The 19,722-nt window shown below is 41.5% G+C and overlaps 3 protein-coding genes across 4 annotated transcripts in view; all 3 read left to right on the plus strand.

Annotated features, from left to right (window-relative positions):
* The window catches only part of slc24a3 (solute carrier family 24 member 3), a 71,043-nt gene extending 67,077 nt beyond the window's left edge, over positions 1-3,966 (plus strand). Inside the window, exon 17 of the mRNA XM_048270174.1 lies at positions 19-3,966. Within this exon, the coding sequence (XP_048126131.1) occupies positions 19-174 (156 nt within the window). The 3' untranslated portion in view covers positions 175-3,966. The remainder of the gene's footprint in view (positions 1-18) is intronic.
* A 1,703-nt stretch (positions 3,967-5,669) lies between these two features.
* On the plus strand, positions 5,670-9,305 carry si:dkey-187a12.4. The gene is made up of 4 exons (XM_048269858.1): positions 5,670-6,133; positions 6,500-6,720; positions 7,598-7,757; positions 7,978-9,305. The coding sequence occupies exons 1-4, from the start codon at positions 5,836-5,838 to the stop codon at positions 8,190-8,192; spliced, it is 894 nt and encodes a 297-aa protein (XP_048125815.1). The 5' UTR covers positions 5,670-5,835; the 3' UTR covers positions 8,193-9,305.
* A 794-nt stretch (positions 9,306-10,099) lies between these two features.
* Positions 10,100-19,722, plus strand: part of rin2a (Ras and Rab interactor 2a) — a 39,993-nt gene continuing 30,370 nt past the window's right edge. The window contains exons 1-2 of one of the 2 annotated variants that reach the window (XM_048269434.1): positions 11,135-11,192; positions 12,219-12,488. The gene's annotated coding sequence lies outside the window, so the exon portion shown is untranslated. Of the gene's footprint in view, positions 10,316-11,134; positions 11,193-12,218; positions 12,489-19,722 lie in introns of those variants that run through there. The other variant, XM_048269433.1, reaches the window with a different exon arrangement.

Consider the following 19,722-nt stretch of genomic DNA (forward strand, 5'->3'; position numbering starts at 1 on the left):
TTGTGTGCTTTTTTGAAGATTGTTGGTGTGCATCTGAATAAGTGGGTCCTAGACCGCCGCTTGGGCCTAGCCTGTCTGATGATGTACGCAGTCTTCCTCTGTTTCTCCATCCTCATCGAGTTCAACATCTTCACCTTCGTCAACCTGCCCACCTGCCGAGATGCCGCCATCTGAAGACACTTCTTCTTTGTCCTCCCTCTCTGCCACTCTCTTCCTCACCTGTGTCTCTGTGAGGTGGAGCGCCCCAGAGCCTGCTGGGAGAGATCTCTTTTCTCTTTTTTTTTTCTCAATCTTTCACTGATCTTGTAATTTATTGATCTTTGGATTATTGTCTTTGTCTTTGACAACGGTGCAATACAGACAAATGCCCTGTGCCTAGTTGTTTTGTTTTTTGAGAGGGGCATTTGTTTGAAAACAAGAGGATCTCTGGTACTAAAGAGGATGATGGAATGCACCTCGGACAGGAAAGAGACACAAAAGAGAGATATTTTTGATGACTACTGCCTGATTTGATGTGAATATGGGGAGAAAAAAAGTTTTTATCCATTTGAAACAGACTGCATTAGGAAATTGATGCTAACTCAATTCTATTTTACAATGAGATCTTTGTTTGTTTGTTTGTTGTGAGCTGCTAACTAGCTGGACAATGAAGAGTTTTTGTTGTTCTGCCGATAATCATTGGAATCATGGTTAATAGTATCAGTTAAAATATAAATATATAAATATGCATTAGTTTATTAAGAGGTGTCTATTGAGAGATGACTATTACAAATACTGAAGGGTACTGGTGACCTGCTGCGTATGTGTGTATATACAGATCTGTACAGATTTGATCAGATGTTGATTACAGACATGGTTGACCATGTTCAGATTCCTCAGACCCCTTCTCTTAACCTGGGCATTACTGGCCTTCTCCTGGCTTTTATACCCACCAGAGCCCCAACAACAACATGGAAGGTGTGACACAACATGAGTCCCCATTGGACCACTTGGACAAACAAAATGGAGACCTGACTGAAGCTGTTGTATATAGAATGTATTCATGTTTGCTGGAAATGCAATGTGTACATTGATTTCAGTGGGTGGTGGAGTAGATCTTGTCTCCGTGTGGGGTGTATGATTCATTATGTGCGGTCTTAGAATCTTCTCTGGGGGACTTTTAAAGAGACATTGTGGTGGGGTCATGCATTGGGGGAAAGGTACACCAGCAGAAATGTATACCTATACATAGAGTCTGGTGGAGGAATACATTTGTGTACAAAATACTTTTTGATGTTTGGTTTTGTCTCTTGCTTTCACTGAAACATGTATGTGTATTTAATAATTTATTGAGATCTATTTATGCACTTTTTAGAGACTGCAAAACAAACAAAAAATACACCCACAGCTGTCCCAAAGAACAGGTTATTCTGGAAATTCAGTCAAACTTAATTTTATGCCCATATTTTTTGTCCAATCCTTTTCTACTGTATTTTCTTCTGGTTCTTGACTTGGAGATATGCATACTTTAGATACCCCTTTGACTATAAATGATATTGTTTCTACTATTTGTTATATATTATATGGCAGAGTATGGTGGGATTATTGTGTGAGTAAAGATGTGTTCAAAAAACACTCCCTGAGTATTCAGGTGAGAGAAATTATTTTCTTGCATTGACTGATTTGACATTTAGAGGTAGACACATCTGCTTGGCTGTTTGGCTTTGAAATGTCTTACAGGCTGACAAGCAGGATATTATTCTGCTAAAATGAAGCACCAAGGTACACTTTACATCAATAATCTGTGTGTGTGTGTGTGTGAGAGAGAGAGTGAGTGTAATGTTTCTTTCTGTATGTGTGTGCACTCAAGTAATATGTGCACATGATTGTATCCCTCTCCAACATGTAATTTAAATGTCATACTCTAAAATCCCCAGAGACCTCCTCTGTTCATTCATTTTGGTTTCTGGTTTGTACATTCTCTCTCACACTGACACTGGCTTTACTTATACAGTACACAACCCATGCACAACCCAAGCTGAAGTTCCACCCAGAGTACATATTGCCGGATCTTGTCATCCTGATAGCTTGTTGTGTGCAGTCTGGTTCTGTATCATGAAGACCTACTTACTGTATACTGCCATCCAAATTGACATGAACCAACCTGTGAACCATTACTATTTGTGGATTTTGGAGCTATGATATCCACGTTATTTCCTGTTGTTTAATAAGCTTACAAGGGGTCGACCGGGTCTTATCATTTGAAGGACTGGTTTTGCCACTTTACATCCTCTCCTAGTCCAATGGCACATTGCAGGGAAATATAACTGTATACTGTGTGACGCATCCAGTGTTCTTGTTCATATTATAGGTGCAGTTTATAAGCTGGTCAGATTTTGCTGCAAAATAAGTATTTTCTGTTTGGTCACATAGCATCTATTTGCATTCTGTGATGTGCATAATAATGTTAATGTTGTCTCTGATTTTCTTTTTTTCCTTTTTTTGTTTGCATTAGAATATCTTTCAGAGGATTTGTCATTTTTTGCTTGTGTTTCTACTGCTCCTAAAACAATGTTCAGCCAGTCAATTATCTCGCAGAGTTTAGTTCAGGAAGGAACACACCCATGTCACAGACAAGCGTTGTGTGTACTGTTCAAGTTTACTAGTTTGTTCCAGCGACCTCTTTATCACTACAGACATAACCAGCATATGTGTAGTTTATTGCAAACCATGTATAACTCCTTACTTGTGACAGGAGACTTAGTGAGGGTTAGTGCTCCCATCTCTACATAAGAGGATATCTCTCCCAGTTCAAAGAGTAGTGCAATAGAGATTGAATTGTTATAGATGTCTTGTTATTACCTGCGTAGCGAATGTACAGTGTGATTTTGGACTGATGTTTTTAGGGATGTTCTTTATTTGTTTAGAGGTAAAAGTGTAGAGAAACACTCTGGAAAGTCAAGGGAAAACAGGGTTCAATAATGAAAATGAAATAAAAATGTCCTGTTGATTGATAATGCAATAATGATTAGCTTTATTATTGTATATCTTCCGTTGAAATGTATTGCTAAAAGCATCACACATTGCTTACCTGCTGTATAGGTTTCAGTCATATTTGTGCTAACAGGGATGCTGCAAACATGGCAGAATTTATGCAGATCACACAAAATGTAAACAATCAGTAAATGCTGTCAATAAAAGATGTGACACATTATACAAAGTAGGCATCAATCCTCTTAATACAAAGACTTTCAAACTCTGCCATTTCTGGCAAACACTTGTGTTATTTACACCAAACCCGAATGCATTTAGTTTTGAAATGTGTTTTGCAGTTGGACCATTTCAGACAGTTTTGACATGCCACTATTCAGTTATGGCTATGGGTATATTGGTTATTGTCCATTACTGCTGCAGTTCACACATCTTTGAAGTATTACCTGCTGCTTTTCTCCTGTATCCATAGTATTAAACTGTTTGGAGTGTGGGTGCACCAAACTCATTGCCCACAACTCTATGTATTGCTTCATCATAATTCCTGCTAGGACTGACATTCATTGAAGTATTCTGTTCTTGAATTGTGCTATCTGACCACAAGTTGTGATATTCGTGGTGCAATGCATCCCATTATGTACAAAAGTATACATACATGATAATGTATTTATGTACATTTTTGTCTTCATCTGTATATCTCTTGATTATATTTTCAGGAGTTTTGATGTTTGGGTCTATGGGTCCTCCGAATTCTCCTTTTTAATTTTTAATCCAATCAACATTCTGTTTTGTCAACTCGCATGAAAATGTTTTAATGTAACAATATATTTATATTGATTATATGATATGTGGGCACTGGATAATTGTGGAATTAGACCTCTTAGATCATTGCATGTTTTATAAGGATAACATTGCTGGATCTTTAATGTAGGTATTTCAGCCAGAGACAGGAATGGTTTACTTTGTGTAAGAAATATATTGAGTTGTTTTGTTTCAGATGTAAATCAGAGTACTTTTTTGCTACTTAAGCATAAATAAACAACGATTTTTGCTGAAGGTAAGGACAAAATAAATCTGCTGCTGTTATCAGTTTATTTGTAAAAGGTTGGTGAATCCTCAATACCATGCATGGGATGTACACCTAATGCAAATCATTCACCAATTTTCAAATTCTGGTGAATAACATTCCTGTTAAACGCTGTTCACATCAGAGATTTAAGTCACATGAAATACAGTGGAATGGTCTATTTTATAAATGAATTGGGTTGCACCAAGAGCAGTAATGTGGTCTGCTCCAAGGGTTGATAGGGGGCCCGGAAACCAAGGTTACTGTGTTAAATTGCTGTCATTAACCGTGCAGAGTTGAGGTACAGGTGAATTCTGTGATTATGATGTGGGCTGGGTCCACATAGGTTGACTTATTCCATACCTAGGCTATGTAATGCCAGAATACCTTGCATTGACCAAACAACATAGCCTACAATGTAACTAGGCCCGCCGCAAGTCTTACAGGGGCCCAGGGACAACAATATCACCGTATTTGCCAGGAGTAAGATAAATCTCTCACCTTGTTCTTGATTAATTCCCTTGGCTGTAGTTGCATCTTCCACTTGAATATCTGTTTTATATGGTCATGAAGTCCCTTTTGCCACCACTATCTATTCTCTCCTCTTATTTGTGCGTATATGATGACAAGCCTTTTTTGTTGTTGTTGTTTGTTTTTACTGGGGTGTAGGGTGTAGCATGACAGACCAAACCCCCCTTTTTTCCATTAGGAAGGGGAAGTGAAATTGTTTTAAATCACAATATCAAGGAAAATGAAGATCAAATATATATAATTTATGTGACCTAGAAACGATATTCCAAACCTGTTTTCACAATTTCATTATTACCAATTGATTAAGCCTAGGGCCTACAGCAAATTTATCTAATTGTCATTTACCTCGATTGTCCTACGGCCCGAGGCAGGGACAACTGACCCCTCTCCAGTTGGCAGCTTCAGTTGTACACATTCATAAAATAAGCGATCCACAGCAACACATGGGTCATTCTATAATTTGGGGTACATTTCAAGTGTAGAGAGAAACCAAAAATATGTAATGAGTTTTTAATTATTAAACTTTTTTATAGTCATAGAACACACTTCAAAGTTAACATGACAAGTATTTGCTGAGCTTAAACCTGTAAGATTTCAAGTATTTATTTGAAAAAATTATGTAATAGAAAAGGTCAGCTCTGTTATTCTAGCAAATGTGATGCATTTTTTAAATTATGCCTTCCCTAAGAGAACTTTTGTCTTTACACAGTCACTGTAGCAACTTTGAATTTGATAAGATTGCTACTTTTTGTCCTGAAAGAAAAAAAAAAACACATTCCACTGGCAAGTTTCCAGCATATATATATATATATATTTTTTTTTTTTTTTTTTTTTAAAAAGGGTAGCTTTTAGCCTACATATATAATTTTAAAAAATAAATCATGTAGTAAAATAGTTGTAACACATCTTCTGATATACATTTGAAACAAAAAAAAAAAAATATTTAGTCATCATTTTAAGAGCAAAATCTTAAATTAACAGAGTTGACACTCTCCTTCTAGGTTAAATTTGATTTGGCGCTTCTTTTAAATAGACGCAAATCGTCTGTGGTTCTGGGAGTTGTAGTTCTAAAAATCACTCCCAATGTTCTGGCAACATTGCTATGACGTTACGGTAACGTGATACGGTGCTCTTGCAAGAGACAGTTAGGTATCCACTTCCGTTTCTATTTGCTGAAGTATAGAATGTGTGGTCTAATGTAAAAGACGATTTCAAAGAGTTCTGACCGATTTCGATTAATGCTGGCTACCTACTGCCTTGCCTAATCAATGGAGCAAAACAACGGCAACGGCCAAAGCTGGTCAATGCAGCAGCGGCGTGTAGAGGGGTTGGTAAACAAACATATGGCAGACATTGCTTTAGAGACACTACAACAGAGGCTGTCTTTGGTGTCTGAAGAAATGAACCATTTGTCAAATGAGCTGACAAGTCGAGACGATAACTCGAAGCGAGCGGTTGATAGCCCGCGACGTTCGGAAATAAATTTCAACGTGGAATCACTGTCCGAGACATATAGCAGCACAGGGGGCGCAGGAGAAAAGTTGTTCCCAGCCACCTCCTCGTCAGGTAGGTAACGTTAGCACTGAGCGTGTTCAGCTACACCCGTTACTTATGGTTGCGCCAAAGTTAACATAGTAGCCAGTATAACTTTCAGAGCAGGCTGATAGCATCGCTTAGGAAATTACTAACGTTACTTTGTAATACAACCATACTGTAATCTAGAAACTTCTTAAAGTTGTATTAGCATGTTGTCGGTCCAGGGTTAGGGACCCTGAAATTTGTCATGCCATCAATGTAAATGTCCTGTCCTGGTTTCTGCTACAAATGAAAACATGATAACAAACAAATAACAGACATGCACACATAAATAAATAGCCTACAGTCTTCATATTGTGGAAAATTGTGAAATTCCATATTGTGTCACGTTTCCAGAAACAGCAGCTCAGAGAAAAATCATAACGCTTTTAATGGAGATAAAGGAAGAGCAGCAAAGACAATGGGCAGTGTTGAAGGAACTCCAAGCCAAAGTGCAAGGTCAAGTGTCTGAGGAAGAAGAGGTGGAATCTCTAGATATAGACCTGCCATTACGGACGATGGAACAGCTGGATGAGACTGAAAGACATTTGGAAGATGCTGCAGCTCAGAAGAGAATGGTAGCCTATTATTTAAGCATGCGAGGCTTTCGTTTCTGTGATTCCACTTGCACAATATAATTATGCTGTGTGTAGGCCAACAGTATGTTGCCATGTTATATTTTGGAAGAAACACAAGATATGCAATAGATAAAGCCTTAAAATCTTAAATGTGTCATAATATGCTGTTTTTAATGGTCTCCAAGCATTCATTAGTCCAGGTGTAACTTAGCCCATAGACCTCATAGCAGTCGTTTTGACATGAAATAGTAGGACAAGAACAGGTATTACAAATGATGTTAATGAAGTCTCGTTCAATTTAAGGGTAGCAGAATCATAACCTGTATTAAAGCCATTTGTAACACCTAGGCCTGCCATACATTCTATGGCTGCTGTGAAAAGGATCCATAGACCTACAATACATGGCATGTCTGGCTGTAATGGGCTCTATGTACTAGCTTACTTGAAGTCGGTAAACCAGTTTACTGTTCGTTGACATGGCTGTCAACAAGCACCTGAAGATGAGCGCTTTAGTTGTACCAAATGTAAGAAATACAATGTGAGTCTGAATGTCCGTGGGTGGCTCTAAGGAGCACTGCTGTGCCACTCTGCTTGACTCAAGTCGTTAAAAAAGTGATTTTAGCTTCCAACTTTTCCTTTAAAAACCCAGCCTACGTGCAGTGGCTGCACAAAATAAGGAGTTAAGGATTTTCGGTGACCACACGTTTTGGTACAACTGAAGCACTCCTCTTCAGGTGCTTGTTGACAGTGATGTCAACAAACAGGAAACTGGTTTGGAAACAGGAAAAGGAAACAGGCTGGATTGAGTAAGTCTTGTAGGAGGTGATGCCAAATCCTGCCTCTTCAGTGAGTGCCTGTCTGTGTTTGCCACCTGCAGGTGGCTCACCTATCGCGGATGGGTGGAGCCACAGTGGATGACGCAGTGCGGAGGCTGATGCAAGCCGTGCTGTCCTTCGCAGTAGGCTCCGAACTGAACTGGGTAGGAAGAGGTCAGAAGCGGAGTTTCAGAAGCACCAGGCTACAGGGCGTACTCTTCCGTAAGTGGTCATATTAAACTTGGAATGGAGTGATATGCACAACTGTGGATAACTATCTCAGAAGAGATAGTGTTTGTTAGAAGATGTCCTGGGTTGTGGAGATGTGTTGATTAAGGAGTATGGCATTGACAAAACACAAGGAGAGAAATGACCGCATTTTTTATAATTCTCCTTTTCCTTTTTTGTCATTAGAGTAATTATGTTGTTTCTATATCTGTAGGTGCTTTGAAGAGAACCCCAGTAGGAAGGGAAGCCACACATCACCAGTTTGCGGACGTTGTGAAGAAGTGGTTGAGGTTCGCTCCGTTCCGGCAAGGCGGCACCGGCCGGCGACAAACCAACAAGCCCCCAACAGATTACACGTTCCATACGGACACAGAGGGTGACAGCCACAGCCATGTTAGCCCAGAGGCAAAAGATTTAAAGATATTTTAAGTTTCTTTCAATCTGGTATATCCAGTGTGGTGCTTTCCAACTTGAACATAGAGTTCCTGAAGTACAGGGAACGATGTATGACTGAGTGTTATACCACTGTTGTTGTTCTTGTACGCCATTTACTGTGGCATGTACACGTTGCATTATAATTTACAGCTTTTACACAACATAAACTGTTTGTGCAGTGAAGCTCATCTTCACTTGGAGGCTGAGTGTAAGATACAGTAAGTCATTGTATAAAATACATGTAGAATTTTCATATTTAACTGAATGATCTTTGAATTCAACAAACACTTATCCCATATCCACCACTTCATGCACAATAAAACAGCAAATGTACTGTATGTGGGAATGGTATTTGAGGTTATTTCTGTCTAGAGACCAGATATTTTAGCTTGTGCCCATCCTTTTCTCAGTGTTTCTTTCAAAGATGGAGTTTGTGTGTAGAACAAGTAAACAAGGAGGCCTATATTTTTAGTATTCAGCCCCCCACCTCACTGCCAGATGCCCAATACAGTAGCCTACTGTCTTGTGTTAGATACATAATTGACCTTTTTCATTTGATGTTATTGGGTGACTATTCTTTTCTCTAAAAGCTTTGTGTTAGAAACAACGCAAACTGTGTTGTTCCTATCTGGACATGTTAAACACAACAGAAGTTGTGTTATTTTCAACACATTCATTTTAAGAGTATAGGCCTATAGACTGAAAGTATTCAAAATAAGTTTTTAAAACCTTGATGTTGCTGTAAATTTGCCCTCTTTCATGTCTCAAATGGTACTTACGTGTCTGCCAAAAAGATTCCTCATGGACTCAATTTTCTCAGATACTTATTAAGGTGTCATTATTTTGTCGTAACCTCACCTGTTGCCACCTTACCAGTGTAAATATGAGATAAATGTATATTCTAAGTAACCTTTTCAACGGTGTTGAGGTTGCTGCTGTCCCACTGAATGCCAAGCTGTTTAAGAAACAATAAAATAGAATATGTGTTTATATCTTGTTTTTTCTATGACTCAAACAAGATCTCTTTCAGACAATATGCTCAGAATGGTCTGTGAGGTTTCCTTAATGAAATTATCTGTATTCCATAAAATAAATGTAATGTGTAAAGCTGGTGTTTGTTTACTATTGCTACTGTGGCTAAATATTTTGTAATTCACCCACCCTCAAATCAGAGTAATTTACCAGGGAATCGAATCAAATTGTCTATATGACACCAATGGTACCAATACTCAAGCTTTAGAGTAGACCTACAGTGCAGGAAGGGGGGGCTGTTCTGCCAAATGCATGGTCACCACGCATTGTGGGCTATGTTGTCATTATTATTATTTTATACTTTATTGTGTTCATTCAGGTTTCAGTGAGTTCATAAACAATCATGATCATTCATTTGTGAACATATTTTCCATCATTTTTTCCCCATCCCCTTGTGTGCATTTAACATTGTCATTTAAATGCACACATTTCAATGAAATGCACACATTTCAATGAGAATTGTTGTCATTATTATTGAGAAATACCAGAGATTTAATCTTTGTGCGATTGGTAGGCCTAAACCTACGCAACATTTTATATGCTCAAGCCTGTAAAAACAATTACAGCTAGCAGAAATGATAAGTTACCCCATTACTACTAGGCCTAGGCCTACGTAAGATCATCAGCACTGGTGAACTGTCTGAATACCCAAACAACAGATGCCATGAGTGCTTTAGGTTTTGGTGAAACAGTTTAGCCTAAAGTAATGTTAACTGTCTAAATTTGACAGTCCCTATGCTACAGAAAACCACCACTAAGATAGCCTAGCCATTGTTGTTTAAAACACTAGATACATTCCAGGATATAGCACGTGACAAGAAAGTTAAAACAGGGTGCTTTTCTTTTTTTGTTTGTTTTTACCGGGAGAGGTCGCATGCGCTGTGGAATTGGAGCAAACGATGGATTGAACTTTCGGGAGCGATGCGAAGCAAGCAACACTTCATCCGTGTTTTATTAATGTTACGATAGGCGACGACACAAAACAACTTGGACTGATTAGGGTATTTGTAAAAGCCCGATATGCTGTCGTGAATGCTTGAGTGTGTTGCTGGAATTCAAAGCCTGTTGTTGACGCTCCCAACAAGGTAAGTTTTAACGGCGTTGTTGTTTAGAGACCGTCTAAAACGATATAAAAATAACAAACAGGTCATTGAAATTTAGGCGTTTTGTTCCCCGGTTTTTTATTTTATTTATTTAACCACTAAACATTTCTGCCGTTGTTCAGTTCAGCCGTAGGCTGTAGGCTACGTTTTGTGGGATTATGCTTTGTCCATGACTACGATTAGGTTGGTTAGGTTGGCCATACAATTTGAAGTCGCGGTCTGTGAAAACAAAACGGATAGCGAATGCCTACACTCAGATTTCATAGTCAAATATGTCATAAAATATGTATCGATAATGCTAACCCTAGTGTTATTCAGCACCTGTTGCGTTTATCTAGCTTGTTTTGACATAATATGTAGGTTTATGTGATTTACCGGCGGCGATCAGTTCTAATGGGAATAAACGCTAAAGTTTGCGCCTCAGGTCATTTTTATTGGGATGGTAATAGCGTTAGTGTTTTCGGACGTAATGGCTAGGCTACATCTCACGTTATGTTGTTGATGTGACAGCTGTTTCAATACACGATGTGTTTATTTGAATTATGGCAATTGAAGATGAAGTTGCTTGTTAGACGACCAATTAAATCTCGTCCACCTGCATATTGGCATTTTCCGTGAGAAGTGTTTGAGCCTGCCTCGGACGAAGAGATTTCTGTCGTTGGATCCACAGGCTATGTCGTAATATGTATATTATTACGTCGTAATATGTAGTTTGTCTTAGCATAGCCTACACTTCAAGTCTCTCTCTCTCTTGGATCTCTATTGTCTGCGGTTGAAAACTCTCGGTTTCTGGTTACATATTCCATTCTACGTCAGCGAGGAAAGATGGGTGGAGGCACTTGGCTATGAATGAACACAGGTATACTTGAAACCAATGACTCATAACACCTGTTACAGAAAATGATTTCTATCCTGGCCAGCTGACTCAGGCTCCAACTGGGCTTCATTCCCTTGCCTGCTCAGAGAAGACCTGACCATAACACTATCTGGGTCGAGGCAGAATCAGCTGTGAGCCTACATTTCTGCAGAAATAACTTCATTAGCCTTCAATTTAACCAAACCTTAAAAAAGGCTTAAAGTGTAGGCTATCTACACATCCCCACTAGCTGAGAAAAGTGTTGGTCAACAACATAGACTCTTACATGTGTTTTATTATGAGATTATTCTGTGTTTGAGGGGTGAACACATTTTGAATCTTGCATAAAATCTACGTCAGAAGTGAATTCCAGGGCTTTGCAATTACAGACAGATTACACAGGATTGGATTTTCCACATACTGAGCCCCAAACCCTTGTGGTGTCCATGTTTGATGTGTCAGTCAGTCATCTGCCATTTCCCTGAAGTATCATGAACACATTAATTTTGAAGAGGACTGTCTCAAAAGGCATAGCCAATTTACCATGGCCCACCATTATCTGCATTTCTGCACTTGTCGACTATGTGAGGCTGTTGCCATTGACCTGTTCTTTAAAAATCCATTGTTTAGGTAATTATACAGTAGTGTAATATAGATAGTTGGGGTAATACCTGCCATTAACGGTCTTAAGTTTTTTCTCCCTTTGTTCATGAGCCCACTTGGGTCATACCTGTGCGTTCTGTCACTGGGTCCAGGCCAGGGTCATGATTCCATGGGCTTGTATTCACCCATGCTACCAACTCAAACAATGTAGGCAAACTAGTCCTTGGAGTTCAGTTCAAACCTCACACATGCTTTTGGTTAAGCTACCGGTGGTCCCAGTAATGGTAATGTGTGAGATAATTAGTCTAGTTTTCATCATACACCCTTCACTAAGTCTAAATTGTTGGCCCTATTTTTTAATCTACATTATACAACCAAATATAAACACTTTTTTGTGTCTGTTGTATTGTGTTTATACCTTTCTAGGTACATGTGACTTTACTTTCCACTAAGTAAAAGTTTGCATGTCTACATGAGTCTCTCTGAGTCTCTCTTGAGTTTCCTGCTCACTCTCCTGTGATACCCCACAACTCCGGATGTACAAACACATGCTTTGGTTTTGGTGCCCAGAGAGGCCCAGAGCCAGCTTTGTGTTCGCATCTCCAGGAGACTCGGTGATGGAGACCCCCAATTAAGTCTGGACCGACTGCCTGGAGGTCAAATATGAGCGGAGAGAGACAATGGCCCTTGAAACAAGTGGGTAGCCTAGTGATTTGTGGTAGACGGTGACTTATGGCCAGACAGTCTGTTCACAAACACACTGTTCTTGTTTGTGTACATGCAGGCCACACAAAAGTCCTGTCCTGTCCTACCCCTTTTGACTTTAAAGTTTTCTCTTCTCTCTCCATTACTCTTTGAAGATCTCTCTCTCTCTCTCTCTCTGTCTGTCTGTCTCTCTTTCATTTGCAGCCCCTTCCTGTTCTCTGTGCTCCTACAGGGCCCTGTGGGTTAAGTGCAGTACTCTAATATCAAAAAGTGCCTTTGTCATCATTGTGAGGCAGTAGGAGGGAGGGAGTGAGGGGAAGGAGAGGTGAGGAGGGGGGAGCGTCACCACTTAGTGTCCCAGGAGAGAGGCGGCGGAGCCAGGGAAAACCACTGAGATTAGGTGCAGCAGAGCCAACTCCTTGTTCTCTCACAGAGAGCTGTTTTAGAGCTCTGATGTACAACAGATTTACCAAGGTCCTTCTTTTGATTCTAAACAAGTCTTTTTTGTACAGTATCTTGGTCAAAGTGCAGCATATGAGATTGTTTTGGATATTTTGTTGATGGATGTTGAGCTTGCTGAAAGACTACTTGTAGCTTTACATGCTTCTCTGGCTCTTGCATTCTCACAGTTCAAAAGCTCGCCCAGCTCCCTCGCACATGCTAATGTCACTCAAGAATCCTCAGGGTTCTCGTTCTAGAATAACAACCGGCAATTCATTTTCCAGTTGGGCTTTGGCCCTGGTGGTGAGCTGACAGTATTCTGTTGGAATGACCGTTTTGTTTTTTTGGATGGATGGTGTTAAATATACCAGTGTGTGTGTGTGTGGAGGGGGGTGGTCTACAGAAATAGAAATGTAGGCCATGGTAATTGGGGGGTGGGTGTTTTTTTTTTTTTTGGTGTGGTGTGGAGTGATTCGAAAGGGACTGGGTGGGGTATTGTATAGCATGGGGCTGGGTTGGTGGTCGTCCCCTTGGCTGTTGCTGAGGTTTTCATGCTGTGGTGTTCTCTGCTCTCTGCGAGTACCTGCAGGCAAAGAAGAGTTAAACTCACTTCCTCTCTATCTGTCTCTCCATAAATATGTATGTGTGTGTGTGTGGGTTGAGCTGTGCATGATATCAGACTGATGAGGAAGTTGCAACTTCAAAGACTCCCACGACTGGCTTCAGAGTTCACACAGCCATCACTTGATCAAAAATGGTCCAGTCTCTCTCTCTCTCTCTCTCTCTCTCTCTCTCTGTCTCTCTGTCTCTCTGTCTCTGTCTCTCTATGGATGATTATGTGTTGTGTCTGTGTGTGTGTTCCAGGAAGTGGGTGATTTTAAAAATCATCATTGTGTGTGAGTGAAGAACACAGACCTCTTTGTGACAGTGCTTCTGAAATGTTCCCATAACCTCCCCATATCTGATGCTAAGACATGGGGGTCATTGCACTTGACTTGTCCAATCTCCTCTCTGTAGCAGTGAATACTGGAGTTGTCAGTTTGGGGAAGCGACACACACACACACACACATCCTTGCCTTCCCAATCTGTTTTGTTTTTTGTCCGTCCCTTATTCAACCATAGTTATGTCTTTCTCTGCCACCCCTCTCTCTTACTATCCCTGTCTCTGTCACACACAAACACACAGTCTGTCTGTGTTTCATTTTCTATAGTTGATTTCCTCTATGAGTTTCTTACTCTATACCATATTTCACAGTCCTGCCTTTTTTCTTTCTTTCTCTCCTTTTCCTCTCCTACACACACACACACACACACACACACACACACACACACACACATACACTATCTCTCTCTCCTCTCTCTCGCTTGCTCTTGCTCTCGCTCTCTCACACACACGACACACATTCCACCACTCAGGAAAAAGCAGGGACACACCCTCATCCAGCAGTGGTTTGGAGTGTGGGAGCAGTGACACAGTTAAATCTGGGCCAGCGACAGTGATTTATAATTTGACTGAAAAAAAGGGTCCCAAATGGCTATCTATGTGCCCTGGTTTTTTGGAGTGGGCTAACCAGATGATAGCTGGGCCTGCAGATTTTCCCCGTACTACTTGTGGTGCAACAGCTATTTTGAGCTTGTTTTTTTGCTCACATTCTCACTTTTTTTAATAATCCATCTTGTTGAGGTAATTTATGAACGGCTCCAACCATGGCCCATTTCCCACACTGAGACGAGAGCGTAAATCAGTACCTTGCACCAATATTGTTCATAATATAAGCTGTGAAGGTTAACCTGACATTCATTTATCATTAGAGCTTATGTGTAAATGGGTGTGTGTGCCTCTCTCTCTCTCTCTGTGTGTGTGTGTGTGTGTGTGTGTGTGTCCTGTCATTTGAGGCCTGCTTTAAGCAGCCTGTAATTCACTCACTAAGGAAGGGGGAGGTTGGTGTTGTGTTATGGTCCGTGGAGGCCCCAGATTGCCCCCTCTCTCTGGGTTATGGGGGGGCATGAGAGAGGGCTTTGCCCCCATGACCTGGATCTGTTTTTTGGGGGGTGGCCGTGCCACGCCATGGATGTCATAAAGCAGCGGGTGTCTAACGAGAGGGCACAAGCCAAGGGCAGTGTGGTAGACGCTGGCAGATGACTCCCCTCAGGCCTTGTGCCTGCAGCTGTAGGCTTTAGTGTAGGCCCATGTCTTAGCACTAACCAAACACTTGCCAGCCCACACCCCTCTGTGCCCTCTGGCTGTTCTTGGCACCAAACGTTTTCACCAGAGAATGCCTTATATTTGTTCTTGTGTGTGCGGCGTATGCAGTGTGTGAGAGAGAAAGAGAGAGAGAGAGTCTTTCCACTTTGCATTAAGTCACTTTTTTTCCAAAGAATGTCTACCTGTAATGTCTTAATGGGTTTACAGGAAATGAAAGCCATGGCTCTGGTACTGTGTGTGTTCTCATCTGTGTATATTTGCAAGAAGGTGCCTGTAAACCCCTTTCTTTGTATTTGTGCAGATTAGTGTGAAAGCTGTTTACTTGTGTTAGCCAGTACCTCTCTGTCCAGACATGGGGGCAGTTCATGTTCTGTGTTTTTTCACGATGGGTGTTAAGCCCCCACTATCGACTTCAACGCCTCCTAACCCTTGCCCAACCTAGTGCCTTCCATGCAGCTGCCTGGAAGATGACGCTAGGGGCTTCACCAAGTAACTGTTTTTTTCCCCTGATGTTTTTGGTGTCAAATCAAACTACCGTAAAACTAAAAACTAAAAAAAATCAAATTCAGTTGAATGTGGCAAAATGAATGTAAAAAAAGTCAGGTTTGAATCTGTCTTGCTGTCTTAACTGCATGGCTGCGTAATCAGAGAGGAATGTGGCCCATGCTCCATGTAAGCATTTTCTGGCTGAGTTTATTAAAGTATAGGGGAGAAATTGTTAGTCCCACTTTCGCCTGATATAATTGGTCTGTTTTTATCTCATAGGGTAACCTGAGCTTTCTCCAGGATACACACTCAGACAAGCAGTAGTTCTCCTGACCTCTCTCTCTCTCTCTGTGTGTGTGCCTCTCTCTCTCTGTGTGTGTGTGTGTGTGTGTGTGTGTGTCCTGTCATTTGAGGCCTGCTTTAAGCAGCCTGTAATTCACTCACTAAGGAAGGGGGAGGTTGGTGTTGTGTTATGGTCCGTGGAGGCCCCAGATTGCCCCCTCTCTCTGGGTTATGGGGGGGCATGAGAGAGGGCTTTGCCCCCATGACCTGGATCTGTTTTTTGGGGGGTGGCCGTGCCACGCCATGGATGTCATAAAGCAGCGGGTGTCTAACGAGAGGGCACAAGCGCTCGCGGGCAGGCGGGTAGACGCTGGCAGATGACTTCCTCAGGCCTTGTGCCTGCAGCGTGTAGGCTTTTAGTGTAGGCCCATGTCTTAGCACTAACCAAACACTTGCCAGCCCACACCCCTCTGTGCCCTCTGGCTGTTCTTGGCACCAAACGTTTCACCAGAGAATGCCTTATATTTGTTCTTGTGTGTGCGTGCGTGCGTGTGCGTGTGTGTGAGAGAGAAAGAGAGAGAGAGAGTCTTTCCACTTTGCATTAAGTCACTTTTTTCCAAAGAATGTCTACCTGTAATGTCTTAATGGGTTTACAGGAAATGAAAGCCATGGCTCTGGTACTGTGTGTGTTCTCATCTGTGTATATTTGCAAGAAGGTGCCTGTAAACCCCTTTCTTTGTATTTGTGCAGATTAGTGTGAAAGCGTTTACTTGTGTTAGCCAGTACCTCTCTGTCCAGACATGGGGGCAGTTCATGTTCTGTGTTTTTTCGCTCGATGGTGTGTTAAGCCCCCACTATCGACTTCAACGCTCCTAACCCTTGCCCAACCCTAGTGCCTTCCATGCAGCGCTGCCTGGAAGATGACGTTGGGGGCTTACCAAGTAACTGTTTTTTTCCCTGATGTTTTTTGGTGTCAAATCAAAACTACCGGTAAAACTAAAAACTAAAAAAATCAAATTCAGTTGAATGTGGCAAAATGAATGTAAAAAAAAGTCAGGTTTGAATCTGTCTTGCTGTCTTAACTGCATGGCTGCGTAATCAGAGAGGAATGTGGCCCATGCTCCATGTAAGCATTTTCTGGCTGAGTTTATTAAAGTATAGGGGAGAAATTGTTAGTCCCACTCGTCTGATATAATTGGTCTGTTTTTTATCTCATAGGGTAACCTGAGCTTTCTCCAGGATACACACTCAGACAAGCAGTAGTTCTCCTGACCTCTCTCTCCATACACAAACCTACGTGGTTGCTACACAAAACTAATTGTCTGTAAAAGAGAAAAAGTTTCTGTTTTTTAACGTGTTATTCATGTGCAGGTTGTTGCGAACTAGGTTTTGACAGCCTTGGTCGAAATGGACTCCTTGTGAAATAAAGTAAAAGTGTACCATTTAATCTCAGTCTTTACATTGATATAGCTGACACTCACTTGGCATAGAATGCTGCCTGTTTGCAAGATCATGAAGATAATTCCAAAGGAGAGATACAGACAGATAGGTGCCTACCTACTGTTCACTTTGGAATGGAGTACTTGCAGGTTTTAAGGAAATTCAAGTTAATACATAGCCTAAAAAAAGCAGACATTTACGTCCCGCTATCTTGCTCCACTGGTTTCCCTACATGATTTAACTTCATTAAAATAGAATCCCACTTTGAGGAGGGAGAAAGGGTCACAGGGTCACACACACTCATTGGTCCCGGAAATATCCTGTAGGATCCATGGGTAATCTCTTCCTCTGTCATAGCCAAATTTTAGCCAACCCCACTCCAGACAAACCTCTACCAGCTTGGCTTACCAGTATGAACTGTTAAAACCTCCCTCAGAAACACTTATCTGTGTGTAAGAATCATGTGTAGTTTGGTATAAAGAAGCAGTCAGTACAAGACTGTGCTTGTAAAATGTCTTAAGGGCATTGGGGTTCAGCCTAGCTTTCTCAGTCTGAGAGTTCACACTCGAACGTGAATGGTTTCTTTGAAAAGGTGTTGGAACGTGTGTGTGTGTGTGTTGCGTGAAATGTCACAACCGCTCGTGCCAACTCTGAGGAATATTTTCCCCATAAGATTAATGAAGGCGAAGCTCTACGTCCAGCTTTGAAGCAGCTCACATTCCATCTCCTCCCCTCTCTCTCTCCTGCTCTCTTCACAGTGTGGCCAGTTAGCACATTAATAACCCACTGTGTGGCCAACGCCAGAATTTTTACTCACTGATGTAGTTTCTTTCGAGGAAAGAGTGGCTCAGACTGTACTAACGCGTACTGACAGATGACTGGAGAGCATATAGGCTAGGCTATGTGTGAACATAAGACATATGCTCAACTGCTGACACACACACACACACACACACATATTATACGAACTTGGTCTTTTTCAGTCTTTGTCTCTCAAGCCAAAGTCATGCACAAAAACACAAACACATGGTGGAGAAGCAGGGCCTAGAGTTACTCTTTGTGTGTGAATGTTTGGCCTTGGATTCTCCCACCCTCCCAATGAAATGTAGTTCATTATGGCCCATGTGTCTTTTTAGTGTTTTAGAGCTTTGTCAACCATAACCTCTGTCAGGTAAGGGAACTTTCCTCACCCCAGCCAACAAGGGGCATCTCTTCATGTGCTACAGAACACATTTAGTCATATTGGATGTGTAGATATCTAGTTTTGTGTGTGTGTGTGTGTGTGTGTTTGTGTGTTTGTCCTTGTTTCCTGTCTCCCTTTTAGAAAGGGAACACAGTGGCTCTGAAAACACTTGAAGTGAGTCTCACCAACTAAGGACTCGTGGCACAAGCCTTGATCTTCACTAATGTGCTTCCTGTGCGGGACTGACTGCCAGCGTTCCTCATGCACCGGCCCAGCCTCCCGGTAGTTCCACTGCACCTGTGTGAAGCCAGGGGCTGTGTGTGTGTGTGTGTGTGTGTGTGTGTGTGTGTGTGTGTGTGTGTGTGTGTGTGTGTGTGTGTGTGTGTGTGTGTGTGTGGAGGAGGAGACAGAGGCACTTTGTCCTGTGCAGCTCAGATGTGTCTTTGTGTGGGTGCAGGCGGCACAGCTGAGTCTTTCAGGTCCTCATCTATCCTCCCCAACTTCCTTTTTGCTGGCGCAGTGTTAGATCATGGGCAACGCCAAACTCAGTAAGCCACAAACTCTGAATCTGTTGCAACAAACACGATATGTCTTTGATTAGATGGAAACAGGACGTGACGAAGGAGGAGGAGAAGTCACTAGTGATTTGTTTTATGCTCTGAGCTCTAATAAAAAAAATAGTTTTGGTCTTGCGTAGTGAGCTTTGGTGTTTTAGTCTGTGTTGTTTACACAAGAGCTGCAATTATATATTTATTTCTTCCATGCACACTCTACCTGCTAGTAACTGCACTCTTCAGTGGCCAGTTAATGACTTTCCCTGTGTTTGCTCTGTTCAAGGTGGCTTTGCTGTTTACCAAAGATCCCCCTCCCTCAAGTCTGTATGTGTGTGTGTGTGTTGGGGGATGGAGTGTCATGAGTCAGGGGAGTGATATTTTCTTTTTCTTTGTCTGTTTTTCTGAGCACATGTCAAATTAGCAATCCGCTTCAAACCAAAATAAACCAAAGCACATGCGGCCTGATTTGAACTGCCCAGATGATGGATGTCCAAGGTGATTTAGTAACAACAACTCCTTGAGAGAGAGAGGGAGGGAGAGGGAAAGATACATGGAATTATTTGTGGACACTGTTTTCCAGGAAATGCCTCTACTAAAGCCAGGGTCACTATGTGTGTTTTCATCTATGGCTT

Source organism: Alosa alosa, chromosome 18 (assembly GCF_017589495.1).
Source record: "Alosa alosa isolate M-15738 ecotype Scorff River chromosome 18, AALO_Geno_1.1, whole genome shotgun sequence".
Classification (NCBI taxonomy): Eukaryota; Metazoa; Chordata; class Actinopteri; order Clupeiformes; family Clupeidae; genus Alosa; species Alosa alosa.